The 27578-nt window shown below is 45.2% G+C and overlaps 1 protein-coding gene across 1 annotated transcript in view; it reads left to right on the top strand.

The window, feature by feature from the left end:
* IQCH (IQ motif containing H) overlaps nucleotides 1-27578 on the top strand; it is a 113065-nt gene that overhangs the window by 67795 nt on the left and 17692 nt on the right. Inside the window, 2 exon segments of the mRNA XM_087814423.1 lie at nucleotides 805-1091; nucleotides 25238-25405. Of these exon segments, the coding sequence (XP_087670549.1) occupies nucleotides 805-1091; nucleotides 25238-25405 (455 nt within the window).

The following is a 27578-nucleotide window of genomic DNA, read 5'->3' as shown; positions in this document are numbered from 1 at the left end:
GAAAACAGAAACTCAGGGCCATGTGATTTCTGTAAACACTATGGAGCTAGCCCACAAAATTAGCCCGGGCTAAGACTGCTGCCATCATTAAGCATCAAATTCGCCTTTATGGTTTTTTTCTTCAGAGCAAAAGGTAAAATATGATACGTTATAAAGCTCTTGTCAGCAAGGAGGAAGCACGCCTGTTCCCCAAGAATGGCAGCATCTCCTGACCTCTGCAATTTAAAAAATGATTTACAACTGGCTTTCTGTAGGAATCCTTTGTCCCACATGATGGTCAGTGTTCTCCTGATGGTCAGTGTTCTCCTGATAAAAGCCCTAACCTGTCAAAACTTCATAAAGCAGTACAGTTGAACAGAAAGACCACTGGTCATCAAGGTATGAACTGTGGACTGTGGGCAGCTAATTCCTCCAACGGATCTGCATATAGGCCTTAGGTTCATTGCTTATATAACGGATGGGCATACACTTGATGACCTTTACGGTGCCTCCCTCATTATGATCAGAATCAAAACTTCCACCCATTGAGCCCTATTGTATGCCAAGCATGGGGCTACATACTATAAATACTGTATATCTCAGACTCACAACAATCTGGTAAATTGGTTTTGTTATGCCCATTATATGGATGAGGGAAAGGAAGTTCAGAGAATTGAAGCTACTTGCCCAGAGTCTCACAAGACATGGCAGGTGCCCCACCTGAAACCCAGTCCATCTGCCAAGGCAGGGCCTCTTTCCTCCTGCTCTAAGTGGCCCAGTCCAGGTGAACGAATCCTCTCACCTACTCCATGCTTTGCCCACCAGGAGGCGTGGTCGAGGCTTACCCACCTGCAGAAAGTATCACCAACCTGACGGTGGACATGCTCATAGAGCCCAACGGAGAAATCAGCGTGCTGGCAATGGGGGACCAGTTGCACGCAGACAGCCCCTTCATCTGCTCCGGTTCCACCGTGCCTCAGGCCTCAGTGAATCCCCAGCTTCTCACGTCTTTGTGCCTCCAAATTGGAAACGCTTGTAAAATGAGAAATGTGGTCGGTTACTTTTCCATAGACCTGGTGACCTTTATTGACCCCAGCACCATGGAACAGCAGGTAAGTCGACTTGATGCCACGTGAAGTACTAAAGTATGTAGACTCCATACTGTCCACACCCACAAAACTGGGCATATAAGGGAGCTTCTAAAGTTCACCAGATGAGCTGACTCTAAATTCAGCAAGCACATGGTCCATGCCAATCCGTGTGAGACCAGGCTTTATGTCTGGAAATGCAGGGTTTTCTCATTTGGGTACAGGTGGAGTTTAAATGACCACAGCTCGTGCCGCATAGCTCCATTGATTGGGCCTTAATTCTCTGCCTGTGTCTTATTTTGAGACTCCTTTATGTGCCGTCTAGGGATCGGACCTGTCTAGAACCTGTTTTTTAATAGAACGTCAGTCATTAGAAAGGAGTTGTGTCCTTGTTTCTGTTCCTTTTCGTAGTATATCACCAGCAACTTGGGTTGTCAAATTTTTCTTCTAAAAAAATGTGTTGGGAAATATTTTATAAATATAAAAAGGTTGAAATGAATATCACGTGCCTCCCACCCAGCTTAAGAGAGAAAGTGGTGCCAATACCGCTCCAGTCCTATATACTCCTTGCCAGTCCTCCTCGCGTGGCCCCTCCTCCTCCCAGAGGTAGCCACTGTCTTATTTTGGGGACTTTGATTCCTTTCAATATCTTTCTGCTTTTACTGCGTGCATGGATTACCCATATAGAACGTATAGTTTCATCAGCTTTTTATAGATCAGAACCTCCTATATATTATTATTCCACAACATGCTTTTATTTATTCAGCATTTCATCTGCGAGATCCATCATGAGCGCGTGCATGGTTCTGATGTAGAACAGTCTAGGTTCCAATGTTTAAATTCATTACTACCTCACGGGACTTGTTTTGTAAAACGCTCAGTTCCTCCTCCATTAGTGTTGGGCGGCCAGGCCTCTGCCTAAAGGAGGAACAGGCTTCCCGCCCTCCCTCTCCTGATGGCCTCTCTCGCCTTCCCACGTTGTAACTACACTAGTTTTTTCATATTCATCATTCTCAGGTTCACGATCCTCTACTTCAGCCCGATGATGGTTTCAAAGTGACAGTGTATGTTTTGGGCAGCTTTCAGCTTGTTCAATAATCATTTTCCGTCCGCCTTCCTGAACCCTCCAGTGGTTTTACGTTCCTTCCTCAGGCCCACGGGTTGAGAGACAAAAGGACAAACTGAGGGGCACTCGGAAATAATCTACCCTGGGGGCAGGGAAGACACAAACACGCCCTCTGGTGGAGGAGCTGGGTGGCAGGGAAGTAGGGGAGGGAAAGCGGGAGAGGCTGCCCTCCCCAAATGTCTGTCGTAAGAAGGAAAGATTAAACCTGCCATCCTTGGGGCATTAGTGAGGATGGAACTATGGGGACGGTTAACTTACGGTTTTTATTTATTCGCATTTGGTTCAGGGAGAATTGCACATGGCAGCGAGGGGGATCTTCTCTAAACACAGAGCTGGTCCTGTCCCCGGGTGTATCACCCTTCCTTGGTTCTGGGATAAAGATGCCACCCTTCACTTGACTGGTCCCACGTGCCTGTCTTTTCTCACAGTAACTCCCCCTCTATTTGCCTTTTCCAACCACATCGGCCTCTCTCTGCTCCCCCTCCTTATTCATCACACCACCTCCTGCCTCAGGGCCTTTACACATGCTGTCCCGCTGCCTGGAATGCTCTTGTCTCGTCTTTGCCTAGTTAGCCCCCTTCCCCTTCATCATATTTCAGGGCAAGCCACAGTTTCTTAGGGAAACCTTCCCTGACAAAGTCAAATACACCTGTTTTGGGTTCTCACATCATCATGTACCTCTCCTTCGCACCACTTACCGTAGGTACAGTTTTCAACCTATTTACATGATTACCTGATTAAAGCTGTCTCCTCCTGTAGAGTGTAAGCTCTCTGAGGAGATGTACTGTGTCTCTTTTTGTTCCCCACTCAATTCTCTGCACTATCTCTGCCCTGGCACGAAGTAGGTGTTCAGTAAATATTGGTTGAAAGACTGACTGAATGAACAATGATAGGGTATTCTAGCAGATGCTGGATGGTGGTGGTGCCAAGGCTTTTTGAGAAAGAGCTCAGACATCAGTTGATGGATGGGATAAATAAATATTAACCCAGAGTTCTCTGATTTTATCATGACTTCTTATCCCTTCCCGTTAATACTTGAGTATACGGCCCTTTGTGTTACAGTTTTCAATAGAACACTGGAGGCAGTTCTCAGGGAGCACGTCAAGGATGTTTCTACAGTGGCAAGGGAAGGATGTTAGCTCTCTGTATAGAATATGTATGAATTTGCAAAATCACTGTGGCACTGTCCAGCCATTTTACAAATAACATCACTTCAGAAAGCACCGGAGTTTCTTGTCTAATTGGCAGGTGCTGTGGTGCCAATGAAGAGACTGTCATATTATCAACCTCTTCTTTTTGTGCCAGTCTAACAGGGAAAAAATGTCATCTTGTTTTCCTCAGTATTTCTTTTATTAGTATTGATGATGACTATCTTTTCATATGTTTGTTGGCCATTTATGTATCTCGTCTTAACTGCCTTATCAGAGCTTTTGTCCCTGTCAAATTGGACTATAATACAAATGCTGATCTGTAGAAGCTCTTTGTACCTGTATAAGGAACTATTACCCTTTGACTGTTATACATGTTGAAAATATCTTCTCCCATATTGTCATTTGTGAGTTTTCTCTTTTTTTTTTTAGCCATGTTTCTCCACCATAAAAATCATTATTTTTTTCCTTTGAAATTAATTTTGTAATTTTCCTGTAAGTGATTACTTTACAAAGTAATTTGGGAAAGTATTCCAAGAGTGCACCAATATCTTATTTCTCCTCAAATTCCCACCCACAAAACTGAGCAGCCATTGCCAACTTTCTCCTGAGCCGGCCACCACCGTGATAGTGGTAATTTTCTTTTCTTTTATTTTAATTCTTATTGAATGTATTGGGGTGACATTGGTTAATAAAATTATATAGGTTTCAAGCGTACAGTTCTATAACATATCATCTGTATATTGCATTGTGTGCTTACCACCCAAAGTCAAGTCTCCTTCCATCACCGCTTATGCCATTTACTGTCTTCTACCCCCCCCCTTCCCTCTGGTAATCACCATATTACTGTCTGTGTTTATGAGAGTTTGAGGGGGGTTGCTAAATGCCTTCACCTTTTTTACCCAGCCCCCCAACCCCCTTCCACTCTGACAGCTGTCAGTCTGTTCTCTGTATAAGTCTGTTTCTATTTTGTTGGTTAGTTTATTTTGTTCATTAGATTCCATATATAAGTGAAATCATATAGTATTTGTCTTTCTCTGGTTGGCTTATTTCACTTAGCATAATATTCTCCAGGTTCATCCATGCTGTTGCAAAAAGTACAATTTCCTTTTTTATGGCAGAATAGTATTCCATTGTGTAAATGTCCCACAGCTTTTTTATCCACTCATCTACTAATGGGCACTTGGGCTGCTTCCAAATCTTGGCTATTGTAAATAACACTACAATGAACATAGGGGTGCATATATTCTTTCAAATTAGTGTTTTGGATTTCTTCAGATAAACCCCCGGAAGTGGAATCACTGGGTCATAAGGCAGTTCCATTTTTAATTTTTTGAGGAACCTGCGTACTGTTTTCCACAGCGGCTGCACCAGTCTGCATTTCCAGCAACAGTGCATGAGGATTCCCTTTTCTCCACACCCTCACCAGCACTTGTTCGTTGATTTATTGATGATAGACAATCTGACAGGTGTGAGGTGATATCTCATTGTGGTTTTAATTTGCATTTCTCTGATGACCAGTGACATTGAGCATCTTTTCCTCTGTCCATAGGCCATCTTATATCCTCTTTGGAGAAGTATCTCTTCAGATCCTTTGCCCATTTTTTAATTGGATTGTTTGAGTTTTTTAGTGTTGAGTTGTATACGTTCTTTATAAATTTTGGGTATTAACCCCTTATCAGATGTATCATTGATGATTATGTTCTCCTACTCAGTGGGTTGTCTTTTCATTTTGTTGATGGTTTCCTTTGCTGTACAAAACCTTTTTAATTTGATGTAGTCCCATTGTAATTTTTATTTCCATCATTCCTTCTACATTTATTCATTGGCAATCTACCGCAGGGAAGAGCTTTTCCTCTCCATCTTTCGTTTATGTACATATGCATGTGTGTATGTATGTATGCATGTGTGTATGTAAGTATGCATGTATGGGTGGATGTGTGTCTGGATTCATACATATGTGTATGCATGTATGTATTTATACCAGTTTGAACTCATGAGTTTCTACTTTACTCTCTTTAGTCAATTATATTACATACTTTCATCATTTTGATGTTCAAATTGTCCCAGATTTAGCTAGTGGGAGGCCCTTCAGGGTGGCTCTTGTGCTCCTTTGGTGTGTTCCCATTACTCTTCGAGCATTGTCTTACTTTCTAGTGCAATGAGGTGTTTCAGGTTTACCCTTACACTTTCCCTGACCCAGACCTAGGACCAGCCTCAGAGCCTTGGGTCCTTTTAGTGGAAGATGGTACTAAGATCTAAGCTCTTAGTGCTCTCATTGTTACTGGAGGGCCATTGCTTCTGGTTTCTTTCAGTGGACAGAGCAAAAAATATATATATTACATATGCACAATACACACACAAGCATACAGATATTTGTGCTTCTATGACTATTTCCATACCTATCAGTGTATATATTTTTCTACTTATTTCATCTTTTGCTTTTATTCCTCTAGTTGTTACCTAATGTTATAGCGTTAAAATTGTGCCAATCTTAATTTGACAAGCCTCTATCAGTATATATATTTTAAAACCATGCATTCCTGCCAATATCTCTAATTCCAATCTAAACCTCAAGATTCTAGGCTTCCCCTTTTCCTTACTTAAAAGTAAATACCTTCTCCAACAGTGATAAACCAGAGTCTTTTTCCTCAAGTTGTTTGCTTATTTGTTCAATCAATTTATTTATTGTTCAGTGTAACCAACCAATCTCCCAACCAATCCTGCTGCCTTCTTCACCTGCCGGAACTGTGCCCCACTCCTTCACCTCCTGTGCTTGGATATCACACCCGGTCATTTGTGTTTTAAGTTTATTTGTAACGCTCTTTATCATACTAAAGTTGCAGTCAGCTGCAGCTCTTTTTCTAAATGTATTACCTTGAGCTTGCTTTCTTTCTCTCAGCTTCAGTTTTCTCTGCTGTGAAATGAGCAGGCTCACTTATCTGATTCTGAAGAACCTTCCTACTTAAAAATCATTTATTCCGAGAGACAGCAAGACGGCGGCGTAGGTAACAGCTGCACCCGCCGCCTCCCACAACCACATCAAAATCACAACTAAAATCCAGAACCACCATCACTCAGAGCCTCCTGAGATCTGGCTGAAAAAAGCCCCACAACCAGGGAACTGAAGCAGCACCGAGACCATAGGAGGGGCAGAGACGCGGGCGGATCGGGGCTGAATCTCGTAGACACGGCCGCGGGCCCACACCCAGTGCTGCAGGTTAAACCCAGGAGGGAATCTCGGCGGTGGAGGTTTCTCGGAGGAGTGAGGGGTCCCAGCCCCACAGCAGGCCCCCAGCTCAGGGTTCCAGGGCTGGGAAGAGACGTCCCCACAACTCCGGGCTGTGAAACCAGCGGGAACTGTCCCTGAGGGTCGCGGAGGCTGCGGGAGCCCCAGCAGCTCCTCTAAAGGGCCCGGCACAGACTCACTCGGACGCTCCCTCTGAGCCCAGCGCCGGGCAGCAGCCTGAAAGGACCTGGGACCCTCGGGGAGGAACTAACCTGCCTGAGATCCGGGCGAGAGCTGGAGGGCGGCTTCCTCCCAGGCAGAAGGGCTGGCGGAGGCCATGGCTCCTTTGGCGAGTCCTCCCCGCACACAGCCGGCAGGCAGGCGCCATGTTGGAATCGCCAGCACCTGACTCACGCCTTTGGCCCCGCCCCGTGATTCCCAGAGGCCCCGCCCCTCCCCACCTGCAGCTCATCCAGGCCATTTCCAGGGGCTTTTCTATGCAAGTGGCCTCTCCAGCCTCATCCTTAGGACTTTCCCAAAATCTCTCAAACAAGCAGCAGTGGGCCCCATATGGCTTGATAAGTGGCTCCAGGCCTGGCACTAGCGGCAGCCTGCATTGGCTCATAGCTTGGCCTCTCCTGGACACCTCCAAGCCCAGCACAAGTAGCAGCCAATTATGGTTTGCTGAGTAGCTCATGTTGGGTGGCCCTGGGCAAGGCACTGGCAGAGGCTGACTTTGCACCTCTCGGGAGGCCCCAGAGACAGTGCACCTGGTGGTGAGACTTGGCCACACTGGATTACAACCCTGCCACATCCACAAGTGACACACTCAAGGGGCACACTTGAACACCAAAGCTCCACTGAAGTAAATCCTGCTCCATAGGGGTGTCTCCAGCACAGCAGCTCTTTGGCTGTAGTTGCAGCTGGTCCTCACAGCTGATTGGCCTGGGGGTCAATTCCTCCCAGTGACACCAACAGCAACCAAGGCTCAACTACAACAGGACAGTGCACACAGCCCACACAGGGGAGCACCTAGAAGGCCCAGCTCAGGTGACTGGAGAGGCTGAGCCACTGGACCCCACAGGACACCTACTACACAAAGTCACTCTACAAATTCCAGGAGACATAGCAGCTCTACCTAATACACAGAAACAAATACCTGGAAGCAGCCAAAATATGGAGGCAAAGAAACATGTCACAAAGAACAGAAGAAATCTCTAGAAAAGGAACTAAATGAAATAGATGCAAGCAAGCTAACAAGTACAGAGTTCAGAAAAATGGTTATAAGGATGCTCAAGGATATTAGTAAGAGTATGACAAAAATAATTGAGAAAATCGATGGCATAAGAAAGGACCAATTTGAAATGAAGGCTACATGAACTGAAATGAAGAATAATTCACAGGGAATCAACAGTAGAGGATGCTGAGAATCAAATCAGCAATTTGGAACATGAAGAAACAAAAAACACCCAACCAGAAGAGCAAAAAGAATCCAGAAATATGAAGATAGCATAAGGAGCCTCTGGGACCACTTGAAGGGTCATATTATTGGGGTGCCAGAAGGAGAGGAAAGAGAGCAAGAAATTGAAAACGTATTTGAAAAAATAATTACAGAAAACTTCCCCTGCCTGGGGAAAGAAATAGACTTACAAGTCCAGGAACCACAGAAGGTCCCAAACAAGAGGAACCCAAAGAGGCCCACAGCAAGACACGTCAGAATTAAAATGCCAAAGGTTAAAGACAAAGAGAGAATCTTAAAAGCAGCAAGAGAAAAGCAGTTAATTACATACAAGGGAGCACCCATACAACTGTCAGCTGATTTCTCAACAGAAACTTTGCAGGCCAGAAGGGAGTGGCAAGAAATATTCAAAGTGATGAAAAACATGGAACTACAACCAAGATTGTTCTACCCAGCAAAGCTATCATTTAGAATTGAAGGTCAGATAAAAAGCTTCTCAGACAAGCAAAAGCTAAAGGAGTTCATCACCACCACACCAGCACTACAGGAAATGGTGAAGGATCTGATGAACTAAATAGATCCAGAGACATATTTCAGACGATCATATTTCAGAGGGAAGAGGGAAGGGGGGTGGAGGGTGGGAAGAGATTAACCGAAGAAGTTATATGCATATGTGCATAACCCATGGACACAGACAATGACGGGGTGAAGGCCTGGGGAGGGGGTTGGAGTGAGGTTGAGGGGGGTCAATTGGGGGGGGGGGGGAAATGGGACACCTGTAATACTTTCAACAATAAAGATAAATTTTTTAAAAAAAAGAAAGAAAGAAGGGAAAAAAGGAAATTCAATCTTTAAGAAAAGAGTTTAGATGAAAAACAGTAGCAAGCGGCTAGCAATGATGGTCTTTCCTGGAGACTTGTTACAAAGTATGAATTGTGAGGAAAAACAAAAATGTAGACCCCCATGTATATCGCAGAATATCCCATATATTCTGAAAACTGTTTCTAAGAGTTCCTAAATACAAATTTATCAGCCTAGAGTAGAAAAAAAAAAAAAATGAGATAGTTGAAAATATTTTCATCACCATGGGATATGGGTTCTGGCCCCAGTCTTTCCACTTCCCAGTTGTGATACTTCCGACAACCCACTGGATCTCTGTGAGCCTGGTTTTCCCATTGACAAATGGTGGATTCCTGCCCTCCTTCCCACAGGATGTTCTGAGAGGCTGCGCAGATAGAAGGTGCTGCTCTTATTAAATCAAATGGTATAATCACATGGAAAGCTGTCACCCGAGCCCTCAGCAGGTTCTCAAACTGTGAATGGAATCTGAATTGAATTAGCATTATTTTTAAAAGTCAGTGAGCATTTTCATCATCATAAAGTGATATATAAACATCAAAAATGAATACATTTATTTCAGAGAGTGGAAAACCAAGGTCCACAGAAATGTCATCATTCCTTCTTGTTCATTGCTATATGCTCAGCACCTACCACCATGTCTAGCATATAACAGACCCACAATAAATACGCACTGAATGAATAAATGAATACTTCTCTCTGAGTGCCCCCTAGTACTCTTATTTGCAAGATGCCCCTATGTCTGTCTTCAAGATACAGAAGGTATTCACCAAGGGGGCCCAATGAGATTTACTTTTTCTCCTTAGGGAAGGTTTTTTATTTATATGTAAGAAAGTTAACAGTGTATATCTAAATTAAAATTTAATAAGCCTTTGGTATAAACAGAAGTGGCTATTATTCAGTGTTTTTTGATGCTATAATAGGCACATTGTTAGTCACAAGTTAATACCTAGTGAAGGGAAAATAGATCCCAGAAGGTTTTGAAGCATTAGAGTAAAAGACCTGTCCCTTTAAAAGGTCTGCATCTTTGTGTCAATGAAACAGACCCGCAATATACAAGAAATCATAATAATGACTTCTACAATAAACACAAAGGCAATGATAACAGTACATTTTACAGTGACAATTACAATTTTGTTTTTAACACTGATAGTGCAGGTGACCAACTTTGCTTATAGACAATGTTACCATATGTGACTGTCCTTAAATGTTTGGTAAAGCCCCTTATGTTATAAACCGTGACTTTCAGAAAATTGAACACAAGCCTGAACATCACCTCGGGTAGAACTTCAGTTGGTCTGCATATATTATAGACACAATTTCTCTGTTTGCATCTCATCTCACCCAGGACTTCAGACGTCCACTCTCATCATGGAGATCCTTGCTTTTTTTTTTTTTTTTTTTTTTAATGAAATCCTGACACTTCTCTCTGGACTTTGAGGTCTCAGAGTGAGCAAACCTGGGCATTCACACTCCATCCTGTGCTTTTCAGGAGATGCCACAGTTCTACAGGACTCAGGAGGGCAGCAGCTAGGGGGAAGGAAAAGGCTCCCTGCTAATGCTAAGAAAAGTCCAGAAGATTCTCCACATATGTGTAATTACAGCTTGTCCCCTAGTATCACAAAAACAGAGCTGAGTGGCCCTTTCCTACTTCCAGCTGTCACCTGTTTCTGTGTGATAAATTTTGCCTTGCAGCAACCCAAGTGCCCATCAATAGACAAGCGAATAAAGATGTGGTATATATATGCAGTAAAACATTGCTCAGCCATGGAAAAGAATGAAATCTTACCATTTGTAACAACATAGATGAACGCAGAGGGTATTATACTAAGTAAAATAAGTCAAACAGAGAAAGACAAATACTATATGATTTCATTTATATGTGGAATCTAAAGGGACAAACGGAACAGAAACAGACCATAGATACAGAAAACAGGTTTGCCGGATGGGAGGGGGGTTAAGGACTGGGTGAAAAAGGTGAAGGCATTAATAAGTACAAATTGGTGGTTACAAAATAATCACCGCATAGGGAATATAGTCAATAATATTGGAATAACTATGTATGGTGTCATGTGGGTACTAGAATTATCGGGGGGATCATTTTGTAAATGATATGCGTCTAAACATTATGCTGTGCACCTGAAACTAATATAAAATAATATTGAATATCAACTGTAATTAAAAATTAAACTTAAAAAAAAGATTAATTATATTTTAAAAGGTAAAGTTTAAAGCCTAAAAAAAATTATTTTGCCTTACAAAGTTGTCCTTACCATTCATTTTAACTTAATTTTACCTGTACCATATGTTGGGGTGAGAAAGTACAGGGTAATTTGCCCTGGGCCTTACCTGTTTCTTAAAACAGCCCTGAACTATCCCCTCCCACCATGTGGCACTATTGTTTTTCTCATTGATCATATCCAAAGTACTGTACTCTCCAGGACGAGCAAGCTGACATATCTGGTGGCTCCCACGTTCAAGAAATGCCCTCTCTTCCTGCCTCCCACATGCCACCTTCATTCCTACAACTCGCCTCGCCTTTCTTTTCTGTCCATATACAGCTTCCCTTCTTTCAAAGCATGTTTCACAATCCAGCTCCTCATGGAACCCACCTTAATTAATCCCACTTCAACTGTCACTTCATTCTCCGTCATCTCAGAGCTGAGGCGTAGTATCGATGGCCAGAGTAATTATTATTGATAACATTAACAATTTACTGAATTTTTGTCAAGTGCTCGGCACTCTGTTACGTAGTTTATATGTAATATTCCTAATCCTCACACCCTGAGAAGTGGGTATTATTATCCCTAATTTACAAATAAAGACTGAGGCTAGAATGACATGTTCAAGGCCACACCGTTACTAAGTGGCAAACCCAGGCTTCAAACTGATATCGTTATAATAACCTGGCCATTATTAACATGAAAAAAGTAAAGGGGAGACTAAATATTATAGACATGCCATTTATGCAGCTTTGCCAGGAAGCTGCAGTTTAACACTCTCCAGGTCTGTTCCCCGCAGATGGCTGGGGGCAGGGGCTGGACAATAGACACATGCCCAGAAAGGTCTGGGTGACATGGGAAGACGCTTACCTGCCAGTCACACCTGGAGCAAGTCAGTGGCCAGAACAGGCGTGGCCACTGCAAGGGCGAAAATCCGAGATGCTTAACAAAGGAGCCCTCTCTCTCTCGCTCTCTTGGGACTCACGGCCATGTGGGACCCACACAGTGGACTAATGGACTGGCCATGTGGGACCCACACAGTGGACTAATGGACTGCAGTTAGCGTGACGCCACATCGCACTCAGCTCCCCCATGGAACGGAAACTCTGGACACCAGCCCTGCTTTTGGCTCTGCTGGAGCCCCAGCTACGTATTTCCCAGGACTGGTTTAAAGCCAATGGGACTTTGAAAATGAGAAATATAATTTCACGCAAATAAAAATCATTCATTCTCCAGTGTGGGTCTTAGAAAATTCCTTTTCTAAGGAATTCCACTCACCCAATCCTCCAGCAACAAAATCATGACAGAGTTCAAACCAACTGGCTGCCGAGCCCGCTCCTCTCGCAGCAGATGCTCCCTGTGGTACCGTGTTGAATTGATGGTGACATCCTTCGTAAGTCACTCCCTCCTCCTCAACTACCATCGCCAAAGAAAATGTATGTTTCTCTTGTATACCCTCAATATGCTTGTTGGATTGAGTTGAGCAGCTTAAAGCCAGAAAACACATCTCCTATTTTTTTTAATATATTCCATCCTTGTGCTCAGCACATAAGGTAATCATTAAATGTTAATGACTAAGCGCAATGGAATAAAATCAGTGTTGTGGTTGCCATTTTTAAGCCTTAAGAGTTTAAATGAGCAAACCCACGCACAGCACCACAGCTGGGAGTGCCATATTGCCATTAAGCCAGAAGGTGGATTCACGGGATGGGACTGTGGAAAACAGACACCACGAGAATGGTTAAGTCAGTTTTCCAAACCACTTTCTACAAGTAGATACTGCTTTTATCCCCCATAATAATTTCACAATAATTAGCCGGCTAGGTGAAATATCCCAGGCAAAAAAAAACACAAAAAACACACACACACAAAACTGAGAGTCAGAGGAATTCAGAATAACCACCAAGTATTGGGCCAAGGCTGGAGGTGATGTGGACAAGAGGTAGAGTCGTTCCCATCTAGCTGGTTAAACGTGTAAGAGAACGTCCGTCTGGATTTCTAGTCCAGCCCTTACCTTTCGGAATAGATGCCTTTGTTCTCACCCAGCCTCCCATTCCAACACGCACGGAAATCAAAACGCATATGTGGTGAGGAACAGTGTCGTATGCTCTCCTCTCTGTTTCCTTTAGCTTTCTTTGCTCATAGCACGAAAATTTCTATTTTTGCCAAAACCTTACTCTGTAGCTTTTTAACTTAATTAAATATATAGGCAATTACTGACACCATCTGTCTTCATAGAAAAAGCACAAGAAGTGACAACGAAAGACTGGAATTCTGAAGGGATTATTTAGCAAACAATCTCCTGGCTCCACTGTAGTGATGTTTATTTTTTAGGAGCCCTTATGTTACTTTAAATCTTTTATGCTCTTCAGAAATAATGAATTTGAGCTATACTTAACATGTAGTGGCTTTGGTATGATTTTTTAAAAAGAAAATATTGAGTAATCCATTGCTTTTTCAGTGAAACAAAAACGTCAACACGCCGTTGAACATCTGTTACTAGTATAGTCTAACACAGCACTTAAAATCCTTTAAAATCCCTGAAAACCTTTATAAAGTTACATGAATCTTTTGCATAAATAGAACTGTTTTAACAATATGTATATTCCTCTAAACAAACATTTTGCTTTCTTAAACATAAGACCCATTGTGTTGCCTATTGTTCCAAGCCCCATCAGTAAGTGAAGCGGCCTCCCTTCCTGAGGCGGGCGGTCCTCCCCGGCGTGCTGCATTGCTAGCCCACTCTAGAGTACCTGCTTATTTATGCCTGATTTTAATTTTTTTCTTCAATTTTCTTTTTGAGACATTCCCACAAATGTCTCAATATGTGAATAATATCAGACTTACCCATTGAAACTTGATCAAGCAGAGTCAGGAACCAATACAAAATAAAACCCAAATAAAACAATAAAATTTACCTCCCAGAGGGAGAACAGAGGCAGGAAATACAAAGGAATTAGAGAGAAAAGAGTCCCATATGGCTCCAAGAAGAACATGGAGTCCCCTAGTGTTGGCAGCTACCACCAAGGAGGACAAGTGGGCTCTCCTGAAGCCCTTCCCTGAACTGGAGAAACCGGTTTTGAATTTTTGAATCCCATGTGGCAGCAACTAGGTGACCTACCTCCGAAAATAGAAATGTGCAGGGCAAGAGGACATCCCTACGGAGGCACAATATAAAGAAAACACTTTTCAAAGAAATAACTATAAATTTCTATTCATATTAAAGACTTACTAGGTATACCAAAGAATATATTCTCTTGAATTTGAGGGGGGAAAACATCAATGCATGTATTTCGGAATTTTTTAGTCATTTGATAAAGGAAATAATGAAGTAACTTCACGATTATTTTCTACAAATTGCCTTGAAGACTCTCTCAAATGTTTATCAAATACAAGCAGAGCTAGAACTCAGAATTTACACTTACCTGCACGCCTGGCGGGCCTCCCAGTTTATTCTCTTGAGGATGAGGAGAGGGGAGAGGAGGAAGGGAGAGAGGAGACACCTCCCTTAATCTGTTTCTTTCATTTGCTAGAAAGTGAACCCAGGACAAATGATATCAGAGGGAACTGGTAGCTGGAAGCAGCCTCTGGGGCGAAGCTCGTTTATTATAAGCTCTCAAGTGATGGGGAAGGCGAGGCAGAAAGGTGTTAAGGGACTTGCCTGAAGTCCCCCAGTAAACCACAGCCTTCCTCTGGCTTCAGAACCACCTAGGAACTGGTGGAGCTTCGGGGTGTGCCTGCCGGCCTCGGGGCGCTGGCTCACACGCAGCCCTTTCCCCCGGGGACAGCCTCCAGGGGCGGCGGGGAGAGCCTGGGCTTGGAGGCGGGCACACCCGGGCTTCCTCGCCCCGGCTCCTGGAGCCTCCACTTCCACTTCTGTGGAACGGGGATGTTCGCGTCCGCCTCGCAGGGCTGTGAGGTGAGATGAGAAAATACCTCCCAGCGAGCCTGGCACGCAGGAGGCCCTTAGGAGACAGTCATTTCCCGGCGCTCACTTTCCTTCCACGGGGCTCCCTCCCAGCGCCTGTCCTCCATGCGGTCCGTCGGCAGCTCTCCGCTTATCGCTGCCAGCCCTAAAGGAAGCCAGCTGCCTCGGTTGGGCGCCGACATTTCAAACACCCAAGTCTATAGGCAACAAGGGCAAAGTCACGGGCCCAGGTCCTCTCTCAGATAACCAGCTCCCGAAGGTTCCCTCATGGTAAACAGCCCTCCAGTGTCAGCAAAGGAGCTGAGGCTTAGAGGACCACTGGGTTAACCCGATGGGGACAGGGAAGTGTCCCTGCAGGGAGCACAGGGCTTCGGGAACGGGGCTCCCCAAGCCACAGAAGCCGGGCCAAAGCGCTGGGAGGACCCTGGAATGAGCGACGGGAGGAAAGGAGAAAAGTCACTGTGCCTACCACAAAGCTTTCTGTGCCGGGTGCCCCCTGACCTGACCTGCTGCGCTTCTGGGTTTGGCCGGGCCTGGCCCCCCTCAGTCCAGGAGATGATATGAAATGAAAGCCTGTGGTGGGAAGTAGGAGGAAGTCTACTGTCCTTTAGAAAAGTGACACTGTGTCCTCAGAGCTAATTGAGTCTTTTTGATCGATGCTAATATATCATCCCTTCCAGCCCATCAATGCTGGCATATTGGGCCTCAGGTATTAACCCTTGCTGGGTACTGGTCTGCTTTAGTGTAGGTAGCAGATATTTTTTTACACACACATGGAGAATGCCTGGAATAAATGTGGAGGACCGTTTGGAAAGTAGTTTATCACAGACTCCCTCATTCAGTTATTTATACACCTGAGTAGATGCAAACAAGTGGCCACACACATTGTGTAGGTGTCCTTCCAAGAATGGGTCTCCTGGAAAATGATTGTGTGTGTGTGTGTGTCTGTGTGTGTGTGTGTGTAACATCTTTATTGAGATATTACATGGCATAAAATTCACCCTTTTAAAGAATGAACTGCAATGGTTTTTAGTATATTCACAGAGTTATACAACTATCACCAGTATCTAATTTTAGACCATTTCCCTTACACACAAAAATTCCCTGAACCTGTTGGAAATCATTCCCCATACTCTCTTCCCCCCAGCCAGCGGAAACCACTTTCCATATCTATAAATTTCCCTACTCTGGACATTTCATACAAATGGGATCATCCAATATGTGGTCTGACTAGTTTCTTTCACTTCAGATAATGTTTTCAAGGTTCATCACATTGTAGCATATATCAATGCTCCGTTCTTTTTAATGGTTGAAAAATATTCCATTGTGTGGATGTAACACATTTTGTTTCTCTGTTGATCAGTTGACGGACATTTGGGTTGCTCCCACTTTTTGACTATTATGCTATGAACATTCATGTACCAGTTTTTGTGTATACATATCTTCATTTTTCCTGGTTATCTACCTAGGAGTAGAATTGATGGTCATGTGGTAGCTGAAAGTTTAACTTTCTGAGGAACCGCCAAACTGTTTTTTAAAGTGGTTGCACCATTTTACAATCTCGCTAGCAACGTAAGAGGGTTCCAGTATCTCCAGACCTTTGTCAACACTTGTTACTGTCTTTTTATTTCAGCTGTCCTCGTGGGTTTGAATGCTATCTCTCCTGTCTGTGTTTTAAAGGGAAGATTTTTTTTTTTTTTGTCCTTGTGTCATTTATTTGAATCATCCAGCAAAGATCTATTGTGCACATTTATGTGAGGCAGGAGCGCTGTGCTAGGTGTTGTGGGGGATGCAGAAATTAATAAGAAGGCCCTGTTTGGGTCTCATTCTCCTCTCTAGGAATTTCCAAATGTCAACAAACTTGTCTTGAACTTGAAATCATCAGCTCTGAGTTCTGATCTGAACTCCACTCCTGACCAGGTCTCTTTCCATCTTGAGCCTCCTGCCTGGAGTTTGAAGGGGGCTACAACAGACCAACTCCAAGGCCATAGCTCTGACATTCGTGCTTCTTGAGTACATACTCTGCACCCGAGGTAATTCTTTGTAAAAAATATTCACATACATGATTGACTAGAGCTGATGAGGAAACTGGGAAGGAAAGGCGAGCTCCGTGCCAGCTCATTGCACTGTGGGGACCAGTGCTGCGTGGCCACCCTCACCTCGCTTTGCGGGGCAGGCTTCCACGCCTGCAGAGGCGAGGCACAGGACTCCTCCCCATGGGAGCTCCAGAGCTGCTTTGAAAATTCACAGAAATGCCTTTTAGAGATCATTTGCAGTAACTTTGAAGGACTACTTCTCAACCAAGCAAACCATTCACCAGCCCTGATGTTTATAGTGTGAAAAATTAAAGGATAACTGTCTACAGCATGGGATGATTATATTGACCTGCTGTGGAAGAAGCATGTACAATTACTTAGTCCCCAAAACTGTAATAAGTTATAACGACTTGGTTTGCATGTTTATTACAATTTAGTGCTTAGTGTCAAAACAGGAAAACGGTCTTCCCAAAATTCATAATAAAAAAGTAAGGAAATACTTAAACAGAAAAAAAGAAATGAATAATTCTATACATTATGAATACAAATAACATCAGGCAGGCCATCAGTCCTAAAAGTAATACAGGGCGGACGACCAATCTACAGAGGATATAGGAGCCAGCTGGGAGAGGAAGCAGAGAAGGCAAGGTCTCCAAAAAGATTTGTGGGGTTTTTTTTACAAAAGTGAAAAACATAAATGCAGCTGTTGGTGCTGCAGGTTTAATTTCAATATTTTCCATTCTGGACCCCCAAATTAATGTTGAATATAGTTCCTGCAAACCCTGAAAAAGTTTCCAAAGTCACAGAGAAGCTTCTGGCGCCACAAAGAAATCGGGCTATTCATGCTGGTAATTCAGCATCACGGAAAGGGCTGGACCAGGAGTCAGCAAACGTGGGCTTTGATCCCAGCTCTTCCCCCGACTGAGGGGCCTGAGCGGGTCCCTTCACCTCCCAGAGTCTTCATCCACAAATGAGGAGGTGGGAGCAACGGGGGTCATTTTAGGTCTGCAGGGCAGAGCTGTTTGCGACCTCTCTGAGCCCTGGGTGTTTTTAGTTTTAGAGATTCCATCGCCCTACATCATATCAAATGTATTAAATGCACTCTCACGGAATAAACATAACTGTGTAAGAGCTGTGTTGCATTTAACAGACGTGTCAATTTGGCTGATCTTTTTTTAATGTTTATTTTGCAGTTTTCTTATTTGGGAGCCAGTAACTATTTTTCAGAATCCGAACATTTTGAAGGCCTTTGAAAATCGTGGTGGCCCTAGGCCTGGTGGCCCCTGACCCTGAGTGTTCAGTGACAGGGCCCAGATGTTCTGCAGCCTCTGGCCCCGGACGCCAAAGGCTTACATAAGGCTGGGTCAGGGTGGATGGTGCGGAGAATGGTTGCTCTCTAGTTGCTCAGAAACAGCCTCGTGGAGTGGCGACTTAAATCGTGCCCAGAAGGATAAATAGCGTTAATAGAGACAGAGGGGAATGATGAATCCTAAGAGTCTCAAAGGTTGATCGGGGCGCAGGATGACTCCCATACAGCAGCAGGAGCAGCTCCTTGCCTCGCCGAGACACCGGGCCATCCCAGAAGCTGCCACTAGGTGGCAACATGCCAAGAGGCTGCGATCCCCCTTTGCCTATTGACTCTTTTACGTAATTCAAACAATTCTTAGCAAATATCATAATCACATTAACATCTTATTAACTGAAAAGTATTTCAGTGCACCGAACCACCTTCTTTAAAATGAAGTATCGGGTGTGTGATTTACCACAGTAGAGGGTTTGACGCTGCCTAGTGATTCAAAGATCAAAATGAGAAGAGACGTCACTGAGAAAGCACGTCCTCAGTCTGAAAGCCAGGATTCTGGAGACTGTTTTTAAACAGCCTCTGAGAAGAGGTAAATGAGCTCCCAGTCTTTGCAAAGCAGGCAAGAAGACCGGAGTCAAGAGCCAAGCGAGGGAGTTGTTACTCCTGCCCCAAACTCGGTTCCTGACAGTCACACAGGAAAGAAGTCAGGGTCCAAAGAGATCTGTGTCTGCCAGACCCCGCAATACTAGTCTCACACAGTATCTTGTGTAGTCACTGACCCTCACAAGTCCTCAGAAATAAAGACCGTCATAGATAGCTCTGTGTTATCATACAAGGAAACTGAGGCCCAGAGAGAAGGAAGTTGAGAGTCCTGGAGTCTGGTCCAGTGTTCCCATTCCAGCGAGGCCACTTGCCTCCGCCCCTTCTTTCACCCTCTGCTATTACCATGTGGGTCCCCAGCCACCATCATTTCTCGCCCAGATTACTGCGATAGCCTCCTAACTGGCTGCCCCCCCGTTTCCATCCTTGACCCCTCATGGTCTCTCCTCCTCACCACAACCCCCTTTAAAAATATAAGTTAGATCATGTCAGTGCTCTGCTCAACGCTTCCCAATGGATTCCCGGCCTCCACAGTTGTAAGCAGGAAATAAGCCCTTGGCTCTGTTTGCAGCCAAACCAGTAAGGACAGGTGGAGCCTTGGCCTACCCATGGCTGTACTGCCCAGTGAGCAGAGGAGCTGGGCAGGTGGCCTGGCCTCTACAGCTTAGGCACAGCTACGGGGACCCATGGGTCTGACTGAGGGCATGGTCTCCCTCTAGAAAGAGACAAGCGGTCTAGTGGTGGGTTTCCTGTCAGATTGGGACTGCTGAGGAGGGTGGGCTCTGTGGCATGCTCTGCACTCGGCCCCAGCGCTGCATCTCTCAGTTGCCTTTGTTTGAGTATCAGTATCTTCAAACATTCTCCGCGAGTGAGAAGTGTTCACAATTCCCAGTTAGCCTCATAGATTCATCTGGAGGCACCAAGGAAAGGTCCACCAGGACTCTTGTCCCCAGTGATTAGTCGAGAAGAGCGTGGTCCAAAGAGGCGACTTGCTGAGAATCACAGCTATTTGTCTCAGACCCTGGTACCAAGATCCAGGGCCTTTAGCAAGTCACTTATCCTTCTGAGACTCAGTAAGGAGGAGGGGGAGGGATGAAATGGGGGGGAGGAGGGAGAAGAGGGATGAAATGGGGGGGAGAGGGAGAGAAGAAAAGAAAACCTAGAGAGGGGTCTGCAAAACATCTACAGATTCTCAAAGCTCTGAAATTCTAGGACTCTTCACTGAATGTCACTTGATCTATAAATTAATTTCTCAGTCCCACACCTGCCCTGACACCCATAAGAGAGGGCTGACAAGACCAAACTCTTTGCTACAGAACTTTATTTGCACTTGGAGACAGTCACAGAATATAGGGCCTGAGCACATCTGGCCACATCTGCACGCTCTGCCACCCATCCATCCTGCCTGTCACAGGCAAGAGGCAGAAGCAGCCGGGGTGAGCAGGCAGCCTCCATCTGCCTGGAACACCTGAGGCAAACAGGGCTCGCTCTCGGGCCCTCTGCCACACCTCCTCGCGCAGAAGCATGCTGCGCGTTAGCTTTGCATCCCAAAGCTTGTGGTCCAAACAGGGTCCAGATCCTAGGAACAGAACAATTCCGGGCAAGCTTGCCTCCGCCTGACCCTGCCTTCCAGTTCTCAATGCTGATGTAAAAGCGATGAGGTTGCCGTAGTTTCTAGTCTTTGCCGTCCGCCCAGGTCCCCTGAGGCAGCTGCAGCGAACACTGCACCCAGCCAGAGCCTCTGCAGCACTTCTCCCCACCCCTTCCCTACTGGCCCTGCCCCTGCTGAAGCTGCAATGGACTTTTTGCAACCAATCCAATAGAAATAGAATGTAAGCCACATGTGTCACTTTTATTTTCTGTAGCCTGGCTTAAAAACAGGTGAACATATGTTAATGTGTATTATTTAATCTAACATAGCCAAAATATTACCACTGGACATGTAACCAGTATAAAATATTATTTTTGAGATATTTCACATTCTTTTTATCTCCTTTGTCTTCAGAATCTAGTGTGTATTTTATGTTTATACTACATCTTAATTTGAACCTGCCACATTTCAAGTGCTCAATGGCCGCAAAAGGCTCGTGGCTTCCGTGTTAGATAGTGCCAATCTAGAATATTCATGGAAGTCCACATAGTTGCACTTGCCATAACTCTGCTAATATTAACGATAGGCTGCTAACATTCTGTTATGTGCTCATCCAGTTGTGTCTACGCATATTATTTTTGCGAAGTTGGAGTCATATTGCCCATGTGACTTCATGTCCTTCTCTTGCTGTTCTGTGGTATCTTCCTACATCATCAAAAGTCATTCACAGTCATTATCCTCAGTGATAATCCCGTAGACTAGCCTATCACTTGAATGTGTCACAAGCTTCTTAACCAATGCCCCGGTGTTGGACAGCTGCAGTTTTTCAATATGACAATGCTGAGATGTGTAGTTTTATGTTGCTTGTGCTTCTTAAGGCCTTGATGTAAATCTCTCTGGTGTTCTAACCATTTTTAACAAAATGATTTCTGAATATCATCAATCAGTCAAACAATATCAACAAGTGATTTATGACGGGGAGCTGAAACGCCTCGGTTTCTCATCCCACACCTTCCATACCTGGCTCTGCGACCTAGGGCAAATCGCTTCCCTTCTCCTACCAGAGCTGCCCCATTTATAAAGCAAACTGATTGTATTAGATGATTTTTAAGGGTCTTTCCAGCTCTAACCTTCAGTGATGTTTTCTCCTCACTCTCATATCCAATCAATTAACCTGTCAAGCTAGTCATTCCAAGTCCTGCAAGTCATATCAAAGCCACCTCCTAAGCATTTAAAATCCACCCACCTCTCGCATCCTCACGCGCCGCGCCTTGTACAGGCCGCCAACATCGCTCATCTGAACTGTGAGGGGCGGATCCAGTGCAGAGGGAGGTTAGGCTCTGCCGTTAACTCCAAGTCCAAAATCAGGAATAGGACCAGTGAGATACGTGTGAAAGCCTGGGCCGGCACGGAGGAGATGCTCCTTGAATATTTGCTGCATCTGAGTCTGAAACCAGCTTCGGGAGACCCACCCTGTCCTGAAAGGTTGCCGAGGAGTTCACAGTGAAGTGGGAGCCTAGCCCTGCCCCAGACATGGGTTCTGTGGGTGCTGTGGGAAGACAAAGACTCGGCAGCTTCCCCAAAGGGACTGACAGTCTAGAGGGGGAGATAGGAACCCCTGTACACAAAACAACCATGCCTCAGGCGGTGTCTGCGAAGGAAAATCCAGATGGAGAACAGAACAATTATCCGAGCAATTCAGGCAAGCCTGCTGTTGAGGAAAAGACTTAAAGAAGCGTGTTCTATTTCTTTTGTGAACCAAGGGGTTAGGGCCGAAAGGGGAAGCAAAAGCGCTTGGCTCAAGAAGACCAGTGCTCTAGAATCTTAGGCAAACCCTGAAGCAACCCCACCTATTTTTTAATCCTTACTCTAAGATGTGTGTTTTTTGTTTGTTTGTTTGCTTTTTTAAAAATTGATTTTTAGAGAGAGAGGAAGGCAGAGAGAGGGAGCAACATGGATGTGAAAGAGAAGCATAGATCAGTTGCTTCTCATATGCGCCCCAGCCAGGGACAGAACCCAAAAGCCTAGGTATGTGCCCTGACCGGATATTGAACCCACGACCTTTTGGTGTATGGAACGACACTCCTACCAACTGAGCCACCCAGCCAGTGCCTGAAGCTGCTTTCTAATCTCAGTATTGTCAGTGCTCCAGTGGAGATAGAGTAATACCAATCCTCCCCAAACCTAGCCACCTCCTAGAATGAGTTGCCGTGAGGTTGAACACCATGCTTATGAGTGGGGAAAACAGCTATTAAATGGGGCAATCCAACAGCTACACAGGCAACTGAAAGTGTGTCTCCTAACATGCTACTCCTCTTACAGGAAATGTTCAATCATCGTAAATAATACTTGTATCGAACTTTATCGTGTGATAGGCAATTTTATGTGCATTTATTTTATTTTGTTGCAAAATCCCATAGGTTATTATCGTTTGCTCCTTTTACACTTAAGGCTACTGAGATGGAGGGAGCTTAAATTAGTCGTTCAAGTTTACACTGTCTGTGACGGCCAGATGCAGGCCCTCCCACTCCCTGGTTCTCTCTTTCCCCTACATGGTGTTACTTTCTCATTAAAATCCTCACCACCAAAACATTAATATTATTAACATAAATATCAATCACGTGTGTTATATTTACTTTCCTTTGATCAAGGACACCAAAACACCAAGATCGAGGCTCTGAAAAGAACGCCTGACCCGCAAGAACAGCAGGTTCACACTCTCATATCAGGAAAAAGTAGCTGTCCCCATCTGATTTGCATGCTATGCCATCCAGCAGGAAATTTCTAAGTTGACAAATAGGATGTTTACAACTGCAACAGATACTTGGCAGTTAGTTTTTAACAATTGTTGCAAATGTGATTTATTTGCTATTATAAAAGGGCATTACTGTGCGAATATGACTCCTGAAATTAGCTTCAGTTTAGCAAGGGGCCCTGACAGCTTGACCTCCTAATATCCTTATAATGATGCCATTTACATTCAATGCTTACTCAAGTCACTCACTGCTAGATTTGTTTGAGAGGAGTCCACTCTAGGGCAGATGTATTATGTATTTTAACATACCGAGTTGGTGTGTGGGGCACATGGAGGCCTTCTAAGAAGAAAAAATGTTTAATCAAGTCTTCATGAAAATGTGTTAGTTTCCAACTTCCTACAGTGAAAATGCATTACTGCTAATTACAGCATACTCCAGAAATACAATACTTCATGTTTTCTCCACAAGACATTTCTGTGGCGTGGGTTATATTAAACAAGAACATGTTTTGATCCTCTGCAACTTGAGCTTTTAATTTGACTGGGAAACTGGTACAGGGTAAGGATTGGGTGGGTCGAGATCAGTGCCGTCTCCTCCAGCAGGGAATGGGAAAAGGGCAGACTTGAAGCCAGGCAGAACTGCATTCGAATCCCAGCACCACCGCTTCCTAGCTGTGAGGACTTGGGTACCTCTCTGAACCTCTGTTTCTTCATCTATGACATGGGGATTTATTTTTGTAAGTAGTTATAAAGATCTGAGGTGTTTGTGAAGCACCTGGCACATTATAGGTACCTGGTTCGTGGGAGCCAGTCATGTTTGTGTTGCTTCTCAAAGCTCACGTCACCTTCTCCATGATGCAGCCCTGGCTTCACTAGACCAACTCAGTCAGTCTGTCCTTTCTTTCCACCCCTTTATTATATCACATATTGTATTGTGCTGTAATTAATTGAATACGAATGTCTCTGGGTTCCCCTTCTTGATCGCAGAACTTGTGCCTACTTACCTTTGACGCTCCGATGGCTAGCACAATGATATGCCTTGAGCACTGAACTGAGGAGGACTCTAGGGTGCTGTGGATTCAGCGTGGGGTGGGGGATAACAAGGACAATCGGGGGGGGGAGGTAGCACATGACCCACTTTTGCCATCTCTAGTGTAGCACGTAATAGATGCTCAGTAAATATCTGTCGAAGGAATTAATGGACATGACTAGTAGTAGCTTATAGTTATGTAGAGTTTACACATGTCTACTTTCAAAGCATTTTCATTTTTCTTGCATCATAGTATATTCTTCTGATCACCCTGCAGTTCAGCTTGGGTGGGTGTTATCATTGGTTCCCAGTTGAGGAAAACACTGCGTGAAGTGACCCTCCTGCATTCTCATAGTAAGACAGAGGGGGAGCTGACTTACATGCCAACCTCAAGTTTCCCTACGGATCACATTGAAATTCCCCCAGAGGCCAGCACTGCTTTTTCCAGAATCAGGGCAAACTGCCTTTTTCTCATATTTGTTCATTTCTCCCCCTCTTTTTGCTCTCCTTTCATTCCCCATCCTCTGACGCTTCTGTCCAGTCTCATTTCTCAGTAGAAAACATTGCACTGACCATCTTAGAAATGGAAAACCACACGCAGAAAACCCAGAGCTCCCAGGAGCCCTTCGGAACTGGGCATCTCCAGCAGAGTGTCTGGCCAGGCGTTTTCACAGTGTAACTTCCCAGAGAACCTTGACTCTCTGATTACAATCAGACTGGAGGCTCCGCCCCTCAGCTGAAGGAGTAGAAACAGAAGCAAAAACATCCACTCCAGAAGTGACACGGTCACTGGTTCCCTTGGGCCCGGTGTGGTTCGGGCGGGGCTGGGCGGGCGTGGCTTCCTGCCCCCAGGGCTGATCTCACCCACGCTCCTGTTTTAATCAGGTATGGGCGACAGACCTCGACCTCTCATACAGCGACCAGCTGGCCCTGACAAACCTCACCTTATACCTGACCAACGGCCATCTGGACTGCAGTATTAGCACCCTCACAGTGCCCAGCCTTCCCAAGAAAGAGAGGAAAACCAGCCGCCTCATTGCCCTGTCAGAGCCGGTAAGCAAGGGAAGCTTCCCGATTCTCCCGTGTTGAGCAACACTCAGCCGCCACTTACTGAGCTCTGGCCCTGAGCCAGGCTCTTTGAGTTTAGAGAGAAGAAAGGACCTCAGGCAAGTCATTAAAGCTCTTTGAAATGGGTTTCTGGAATATGACTGCACTGGTCAACGGAAAGAGGAGAGGCCACTCCAGAAGGAAGGCCTGGGCGGGAGGGTCAGAGCTTGGGCTTTCCAGGATTATATCTGTTTTGGTGTTACCCTCAGTTCTCTTCTCAACTCGCTTCCCTGGGCAAGTACATCTATACCTGCTCTTCAATTACCAGCAACTTCTGACAAAATCCATATTTTTCTAGCCCCAATTTTTTAAAACATTTTTTAAGCTTCATACTCCTAGACCCAATATTCTAGAGAACTTCTCTACAAAGTCCTCAGGGTCAAACTGTCCAATACCGCATTTGTCACCTCCCTTCCCTATACTTACTTGTCCTTGGTGGGTCAGGCGAGAGGCTGATCGGACACACTTATCCCCACATCCAGCCAGCAGCCAGCTCATGCTAGTGCTAGCTGCTAAAATGCCTTAACTCCTCAACTCTGACCCCTCCTCTCCCCCATAAACATGCTGCCTCAGTTTCAGCTTTCATCGTCTCACACTAGTGTTGTAACACCCCCTCACTAGATTCCCTGCCTCCTTTCTCTCCTTCAACCTAAACAAACACACAGCCAAGGTGACCCAGGTGAAAAGCAAATCTGAGCCTCTTGTTCCCCTGCTTGTGATTTTGAAATGATTCCTGTCATCTTCAGGAAAACCTCAGCTTCCCAGCTGGGTTAATGAGGCCTCTCCTGATCCGCCTCTTCCCATGCCCCCCTCGCCCACCTCATCACTAGCCCATCGCCAGGGTGGCTGAGGCCAGCCGTCCTGGGGCTGGCGGAGGCTTACCAACCTCGGAGCCCTCAGTAACAAAGGGTAAGTCTCCGTGGGGACAGTGGGCTAGGTCGGTCATGGAGCAGGAGGAATGAAGTCGAGAGGACCAGATGGCCCGGAGTGTGGGTGGGATGGGAGAGTGGGTGGGGCTCTCCGGCCACAGCTGCTCCGACAGCTGCCAGAGGGTCTCCTCTGCCTCTGCAACAGTGGGCTTCACACCCTTTTTGCAAATGAAGCTCTACTTGAGGTCCAAATATATCAAAGAGATAAAAGAGGAATTCCAGCGGTTAATACCTCTAGCGCCCCACACTGGTGCCCAAAGGTACCTTCTCAGAGCAGCATGTCCTGCCTCTCCGCTTTGCCTCTCTGGATCCAGGAGATGCCTCTGGACTTAAAGAGCCCTTATCTGACAGCCCCCATCCCAGGGTCCCCACAGTCACCGTCCTTGACAGGAACTCAGTGTACATTGGGACAGGTAGCCTGCAGAGGGTGCCAGATGTCTTAGGGGGCTTAGGTAGTAGCTTCTTTGCCTCCCTCAACCAACTTGTCCCGTGAGGTGCCCTTGCTCACGGGAATCCCCTGACCTCTTTGCCTATTTAGAAGAGAAGCAGAGTTGGACGGGGGAGGAGACAGGCCTGTCTCCATTAGGTCCCCGGCCCTCTGAGAATCTCTGAGGTCCGACACCGCCGGTGGTCTTCATCCTCCCCAAAGGGACCTACGTTCATACCAGAGGGAGGGACAGCAGTGAAACGTGTCCCTCTGACCTAGCAAACCTGACCCCATGACGTGTCTAAAATGGAGCTGGAAGCCGCGTTAGTATTCGACAGGAGACGCGCAAAGACAGTTCGCTGTGTTTAAGTAGGCTGCCTCAGAAGGCTATAGGCAGAATTAGAAGCACTCTCTCATTTTCCCCATCTTGCCTATAGGCTTCAATCCTAGCTACAGGCAACATATGGGAATTCTCCTGTGATCAAGAGTCTTAAACACTTTTAGGAATTGCCTGCACTCACGAGGGAAGCATTACGATCTTCAATAATTCAAATGCCTCCACAACCACCGAAGAAAAGCTACACAGGTTTCCCGATGTGGGGGCAAATTGAAAGTGCCTTTGGTTTTAGGAAAATAAATGAGCGTTCTCACCTGGGTGCCACTGTGCGTGTGCGTGTGTGTGTGTGTGTGTGTGTGTGTGCACGCACGTGCTCCCATGCAAGAGTACTTACAGTGATAGGCGATTTTCTTTTTTCTTTATTGA

This window comes from Miniopterus natalensis, chromosome 1, assembly GCF_054644295.1.
Source record: "Miniopterus natalensis isolate mMinNat1 chromosome 1, mMinNat1.hap1, whole genome shotgun sequence".
Taxonomy (NCBI): Eukaryota; Metazoa; Chordata; class Mammalia; order Chiroptera; family Miniopteridae; genus Miniopterus; species Miniopterus natalensis.
The sequence above is the reverse complement of the archived record's forward strand: the minus strand, read 5'-3'. Positions and strand labels throughout refer to the sequence as shown.